This window comes from Pterocles gutturalis, unplaced genomic scaffold, assembly GCF_000699245.1.
Source record: "Pterocles gutturalis isolate BGI_N339 unplaced genomic scaffold, ASM69924v1 scaffold28552, whole genome shotgun sequence".
Classification (NCBI taxonomy): Eukaryota; Metazoa; Chordata; class Aves; order Pterocliformes; family Pteroclidae; genus Pterocles; species Pterocles gutturalis.
In genome coordinates, this window is record NW_010113693.1 from 38,227 (window position 1) to 45,939 (window position 7,713).

Sequence of the window (7,713 nt, forward strand, 5' to 3'; positions counted from 1 at the left end):
TGTACCATGCCATGAACTGTGAGCTGGAATTGGGAGTGGCTGGTTGTCAGCTGTGAGGAGACAGGCATATCAAACACTTGCCTGATCTTTGCTCTGCTCTTGCTCCTTTGAGATAGATTTCAAATAGCTGGTGATGGAAAAAGTGTTTGTACTGTGAAACCTTGTTTGCCATTGTATAGTGGATTTGACTCTTCCACGGTAATCTAGATTTTCTAAGACTAGCAAAAAAAGTGCAAGACTTTGAATTTAAAACTTTCTTGTGTTGAAATGTTGTGCTCCTTCACCTGCATCTTTGGAAACAAACCAGCTGATTTATTGCTTGCCTCTAAGAAAATACACTTCCATGGGAGATGCTATTTCTGTGTGCTGCTTCCCTCTACTGGGTGGAATGGGAACAGTTATGGCTGATGGATGGATCCAACTTCCTTGGCTGAACTTTCATTGTGATTTGAATATAGGATTTTTAAGTACTTTGTGAATAGAATGGGGGTCTTGTAGTTTACCCACAGATGCAAATGCTCTGCTGGGCATGATAATGTCCCAGTCTTGTTCTCTTCCATCTCTAAGTATTGCTAGCATAGAAACACTGTGCCATAGCAAAGGTGTTTTGCTTTGCTGTTGGGAGTGGCAGAAGGGAGTCTTGCTGAATGTTGTCACTACCCTGAACATAAGGGATTTGCATATTTTGAAAAACTAAGAGGATAGTTCTCGGCATGCATATTTGTTTCCCCGTTGTGGGAAGCAAGTGTGCTGGTGCTGCAGTTCTCCAGTGCAGTGATTATTACATGACCCACTTATAAGAGAATGTGGTGTTTGTGTATGCAGGAAAAGTCTTCACCTGAAACTTGCCATAGATGACATCTCCAGTCTGCAAGCGTTGGCAGATGGCTTCCGCTCTTAAGAGGAGCTGCTGTGGATGTTCTTCCTAGTATTGTATTGCAAAGAAAACAATGACACTTCCATCTAACTGTTATAGAATATGATTTGGAGCTTACTGGGAGGAATAGGTCTTTCCTCTGTGGAGAAACTGTTGTGAAGTCTTTGCCTATGGCTACTGCCTCTGGCTATGTTTTTTTTGTAGCTGAGCTGTTGGATTTTTTTCCATTTCTCTTTAATTATTCGTTAGACAGCGATACAGATTTTTTTTTTCTTTTCCCTTCTAGGTACTGCATTTCTACTGTGATACCTGTTCTGTCCCCATATGTCGGGAATGTACCATGGGACGACATGTGGGTCACAGCTTTATCTACCTCCAAGATGCCCTCCAGGACTCCAGGACTCTCACCATTCAGCTCCTAGCAGATGCTCAGCAAGGACGACAGGCTATTCAAGTAAGATACTCCCAACTTGAGTACTTGATTTTCTTTCACTTCTTTCCCCACAGCTTGCCTGTTACAGGGCAAGGTGTCAAGGCAAAAAGGTCTCTGCTGCTGCTGTCAGTCTTCTCACTCCTTCTGTTCTCTCGGATCTCTGATAGAAGTGTCTGTGGAGCTGAAAAAAAAAGTGCTGTTATATGAATTGCATTCTTGCAGCATAATCCTGTCATGTGAATCACAATACATATAAGCTCTGTACAAACGCACTTGAGCATGAAGTATTTTGAAGAAAGTTCTGATCTTGTATAGCAGTGCTGAGCCTAGTTTTGTTTTTACAGCTGAGACTTATTTTCATATGTCTTTCTTGCCTGTACAGCATCTAGCACTGTAACTACTTATGACTCTGGTTAGGTCTTCAGTGTTGCCACCAAATACAAAATACTAATCAGCCGTTGGATTAGATTAGTGTGAATCTTCTAGCCTGCCTGGGCAAAGGATGTGGAGCTATCCCTATAGAAGGATTACTCTACACACGCAGAAGGACACTATAACTGACTGTTACTGCATTCTACCTCGTAGAAGGATTACTCTGCACACGCAGAAGGACGCTATAACTGACTGTTACTGCATTCTACCTCAGCTATGTTTTATAATGCAAATAGAAATACCAGGCAAGGTCTGGAAGGAAGGTAGTACAGTGCTTCAAACTACAGAGGAAATGTACCTAGGGAAGTAACCTGTGGGGATATGTAGGTAGTTACTTTTGCTGAATAGTATCTAGCAGTAACTGTTACATGATACTGCAGTAGTTTTGCCTGTATAAAGACACTTTGGGTGGGGAAAGCATTGTGGGAAGCTACGCTGAACACTACTATCTTCTCATTTTGTTAGCTTCAAATGCTCTAGATTTGAGCTGCATATTCTGAAGCTCAGCACTTCTATGTGATTCAACTAATAAGGTGGCGGGTTTTTTGTTTGGTTTTTTTTTTGTTTGTGTGTGTTGTGTGATTTTTTGGGGGGGTTTTTTGGGGTTTTTTTTTGTTTTTTGAGTAGACACTGGTAGAATGCCAAGTATAGGAAGTAAACTTACTTTTTGAATTGGGTGTGCTTTCCGGGCATATGCATGGTACAAACAATAATTAAAAAAACCCAAACAAACCCATTGTCTGCCCATCATTGTTTTTCTAGTACATGAGGATTTAGTGGGTCTCTTAAATTTTCTTACTAAATAAAATCTGTTAAATCTCTTCCATTGTTGTTGGCAGTGACTACTCCTTCAGTCTCTCCTAGCTCACTTTTCTGCAGTGCTACGGAATTCCTGTGTACTCTGGGCAGGTTACTAGATGCAGGGCTTGTATTGAGGACTGGCTGTTTTGAAGTTGGGTCCCTTTCTGTGATGGGACAATTTTTCTGCCTCAATGGTTAGTGACAATAAGCCATAAGTTTTAGCCTCTCAGGAAGGTATAACTCTTAAGTGTGCTTGTTCAGTGGGACAGGAGCAGCTAATTTTTCTGTCCTTAAGTCTTTTCACCTGTGGAATGAAATAAGTGTTATGATGGTATAGATATTAAACTATTGTTGTCTCCCTTTAGCTTGTGATGTTAACTTGTTAACAACAGAACAGCAAACACCAAATTTTTGGAGCTGGATGGCTAGCTTAAAACTCTTAAGACAGAATCCTGCAAGCCTTAGCTTCTTATGAGATTGGTTTCAAATTGGATCGTAAGGCTCTTTAGCACTATCCATACTGAAACATTTAACATGTCCCCAAAATGAGCAAGAAAAGGATTATACTAGTTTAAAGAACCTCACTGGTGCAGTGTTCTGAATTTCTCCAGGCTGTCCTAGACAAGGGCTTGTCTGTTAGTAATTACATTACTGCTTTTGGCCTCCCGGGCTCTTAATCCTTTAACTGGTGCAGATGAATCATCTAAGAAGAGACTGACTCTTTAGAGTAGAAACTAGCAGAATATCATTGAGTACCACTCTGCTACTGTTGCATAAATGCTTTTGTGCTTGCTTGCTTGCTACTGGATTTACTGTGCTTATTCCTCCCCTGTTTTCTTCTGGCTGTTGTGTTGGAGGCTCCTACCATTGTAGTGAGCTGACTGCTTTATGATGGTACACATAAAGGGTGGATGGTGCTAGCTATGCTCATGTAACTCAAACAAGGAGCTCAGCTCAACTTAGTTTATCCCGTTTTGCTCTGGTTAACTACAGCCCATCCAAGTTAAGACGCTGTCTTTGAAGTGTTAACTGGGCAGCTTGTGTAAAGATTCTCTAAAATGAACCATGCTTTTCAAGAACTGAGTTGTCTTATTAGTTTAGTAGGCTTTTTAATCTGAACTGCTGTACAGAAAAAGGGGTGTAGTGAGCAAGTGGATCAGTGATAAAGTTGAGGTGGTGCTCTGTGTGTGTATGCAGGAGTGGGAAGACTGCACAACTCCATACAGCTGCTACCTAAGCAACAACTAGAAGAGATGCAGTTAAAAGCAGAGGTGCCTGACTCAAAGGCTGATGCAGTGAGCCTGCTGCATAAGAAAGTTTTTGTGGAGCAGAGCTTTCCTTTTTCTTGGGATGATACAGCTGTGAAGCTGTATATTTATTTTAGGGAGGAGACAGCATGTCAGCATGAATTTAAAACAAACTCTGAAGTTACTAGACTCTAAAGGAGTTGTCTTGAGTGCTTTTGTTAAAAGTTCAAAAACAACTAGTCAACAGGGAATTAAATGCCAGTACAAGCTGCAATATGAGGAACGTAGACTGAAGCTCTATGAGGCTTGAAAAGTAACATGGTGTAGTAACACTTCTTCGTGGGACTGATGCATGCTGCTGTACTATAACTCTTTCTTAAAAGGCTCTGAAAGTGATAGCTCTCTGACATGAGATGTTGAGGATGAATGAGGAGGGGAAGTTGAGAGTAAAGGGGAAAAGGTGGAATTTGAAGGGCATTGCAGGAGAGGAAATCAAGCCATGAGTCAACTGGCTGGAGAGTATCTGGTTAACCAAAGTTGAAGGCTTTTAGGAAGAAATGTTTATTTAAACTCTTCCTGCTGCTTTGGAGGAAAGATTGTTTTTCAGACTTGGGGGGGCGGGGGAGGGGGGGGTGAGTGCTGTGAGTTGGGTTACATTTCAGCCTCTTGATCCACTGAAGCTTGATCTAGTCTGTCACTCCTGAAAAGTCCAAACCTCACTTTTCAAAGGATGTGAACTCCTCTGTAAGAAATAGTAATCCTGGCAGCAAGAGGCTTGCTCTTTTCCTCAGTGAGGTTCTGCAGCAATGGAAAGCTTCCTCTGTTTCCCTGTGCTGCACTGATCCTGGCCTGGATCATGCATTTCTAAGCCTGTCCCTAACACAAGAACTTGTGCGTGTGTGCCTGACTGGTGAGCTGATCCAGCTGAGAGGGTAACCTTTCTGTAGGATTATTTTTTGGCTACATCGGCCCCTCTGGCTGGTTCACTGCAGTGCTTCGAGCACTGTCAATGGTGCCAGGGAATGGAGCAGAAACACCCAACTCAGTTGCTTGTAGGACCTCATTCTTGTCTCAGTGGAAAGCTATGCTCCTTGCTGGGGTGCTTTTCTAGCCTTTTTAGAGAGTTGAATTGATTCACAGGATGGTATGAAAGCCAAAGTTGACATTAGATTAATTGGGGAGAAGCAGGACTGCTGTCTTTCTATATGGAGGAGCTTGTCCTGCTGCCTTATTTTATCTCACGAACGTGCACACTTAGCTGTCATCTTTCAGAATTTTTTCCAAGGACGGGGCCACAAACTGAACGTAAATCTGTTATGATGAAAGATTGATGGCTTCTTCAAAATGTCATGTTCTTAAAATACATCTATATGTGTGTAATTGTATATATGTATGTATTTGTGCATGTAATCCAATGCACTCGTGTGACAGTAAAGCCTTGAGTGCTTATTCCTGCTTAGAGTCAATTTCCAGGTGAACATGTTAAAATACAATTTGATCTATTTATGTCAGTTGTCTTAAAAGTGGTTTTGATTGAAAACAAGTTCTTTCCTAGCTGAGCCTATAGTTGTTTTTGCAGGAACGTTTGCCACTGCAGGCTTCTACATTTAAATTAATGTAGTGATAACTGGTCATGTGCAGAAAATAGAGGGAGCCACTCTCTTATCTATCAGCATGAAAGGCTTAGGAGCTGGTGGTCAGCCATTACGGCAATGGCTCTTCTCTCCCAAGTTATCGGTAGGTGGTATGAAGTAGATTAAAAGTTTTATTCAAGGGAGGGGGGAGGGAGGTACTGTAAGAAACTTGGCCAGCCAGAGGAGGAAGCTGATCCGTTGCCTTGAGCCGCTGCCCTTCAGTGGAAGCTTCCCTGTGGGTTGCCATATGGATCTGTGCTGCCGGGAGGTCGATACCGGAGAAGGATGGCACTGCTGTGCTGCAAGGGATCATTCTGTGATTGTCACATCAAGTTAGCTCAGGCACCCTTGTTCCTGGCTTTGAAGCCAGGCTTGCAGGTTTGAGAATTTAAAATGAGGCTTTGTAAACAAAATTGAGTCAATTGTGCTTTTCTTAATCTAGGATTTATATCAACAGAGGCTGAATTTCTTTGTACTTTTAGTTCTTGTTGTGTTTTAGTGTTTAGCATTCCTTAGTGTAACATAAGAGCAGATTGTTTTCAAGGAAGGATGGATTTGGCATGTGTCACTGTCTAAACTACTGCTCTGTCTAAAATTCTGGGCAAAAAGTCGGTTCTTGCTGTACAAACCAAAGTGATTGTTAATTGGTTTCTGACATAAGTTAACCTGGCCTCTAGCCTTCCTTCTATCAAAGCTTCTTTTAAAATTCTATTCATATGAGAATTTTTCTTTAAGTGAGAATTTCCTATTGTGTTAGACTGTTTGGGTGGAAGCCTTTAAGTTGGTCCAACTACTGTGATTTGTGCTATAGCTGCACCAATATTACTGCAAAGCCACTGCTGAGCCTATTAATCATATCTTTACTGCACCTATAGTTTGTATAGGGTCTTACAAGTAATTAGTATAAGAACATTAGGAAGTTTATATGCCGTTCTTTATGCTGGAGAAAGCTGGCTGTTTTGTCCTGCTCTGAAACAGTGATAAGTAATTGGAAAAGGTCTTTGAAACAATCCCTCTATCTTTTTGTTACTATAAGAAACTGAAAACAAGCTATTTATGGATGGAACACCTTCAGCATTTAGCAGAAGAGGGCTAACTTGAGATATGGAAAGATTTCCTTAAGTTTTTTTGTATTGAATGTGGTTTTAAAAGCTAGAGAGGGTTTGCCAGAGAATATGCATCTCAAAGCTTTTTTCCCCTCTAAATAGGATTAACTTCCTTAGTGTTCAAAGTGGAAATCCTCCATATTGAGGTAGGGAAGTGTATATTTAAGGTTCTTTAGCTATTACCTGTAGTCTGTTCATACCTCAAATACTGAAGGATGCCTCTGAAGAAAACAAAGTTTGCTTTCAAGTTTGAATTTTCTCTTGATAGGCTTGCACCTTCGTTGGAAAACTTAGACTAGCAAACTTAAATACTGGAATTTAATGCCTAAAAAAATTATACTTCCCTCCCATCTTTGGATGGAGTTTACCCATTTCTCTCCTCTGTGCCAGGGAGGAGGGAGGTTGAGGGAGTGGTTGTGTGTTTTGCTGCTAGCCAGGGTCAAACCCACAACAGCTCCTCTATCACTTGGAGAAGGAAGTTACTATCAACACCCTGATATCGTCACTCTACCATTTCATGGTCACTGCAGCCCAGGCTGCCCTTGAGCTTCATATTCCCCACCAGCCCCTCCTTGTTGGTGAGAACAAGGTCCAGCATAGCACCTCTCCTCATTGGCTTCTCTATCACTTGGAGAAGGAAGTTATCAACGCATTCCAGGAACCTCCTGGATTGCTTACGCCCTGCTGTGTTGTTCTTCCAACAGATATCAGGGTGGTTGAAGTCCCCCATGAGGACCAGGGCTTGGGAGTGTGAGGCTGCTCCTTTCTGTCTATAGAGGGCCTCATCTGCTTGGTTTTCCTGGTTGGGTGACCTGTTGTAGACCCCCCACTATAATGTCACCTGTCCCTGTCTTTGCTTTAATCCTGACCCATAAGTTCTTGGTCAGCTCCTCCCTCCATCCCCAGGCAGAGCTCCATGCACTTCAGTTGGTCATTGACATAGAGTGCATACTCCTTCCTTGTCTCCCCTGCCTGTCCTTCCTAAAGAGCCTGCATCCTTCCATTCTGACACTCCAGTTGTAGGACCCATCCCACCATGTCTCAGTGATGCCAATAAGATTGTAAACCTGCAGGCGTGCACACATCTCTAACTCCTTGTTTGTTCCACATGCTACGTGGGTTTGCATAGAGGCATTTAAGTTGGTCCCCTGATGAGGCCAGCTTACTGGCTGGGATTCCTTTT

General features: G+C 42.2%; 1 protein-coding gene across 1 annotated transcript in view; it reads left to right on the top strand.

Annotated features, from left to right (window-relative positions):
* Positions 1-1,169: 1,169 nt before the first annotated feature.
* The window catches only part of TRIM71 (tripartite motif containing 71, E3 ubiquitin protein ligase), a 12,182-nt gene continuing 5,638 nt past the window's right edge, over positions 1,170-7,713 (top strand). The window contains 1 exon segment of the mRNA XM_010074599.1: positions 1,170-1,331. Within this exon segment, the coding sequence (XP_010072901.1) occupies positions 1,218-1,331 (114 nt within the window). The 5' untranslated portion in view covers positions 1,170-1,217.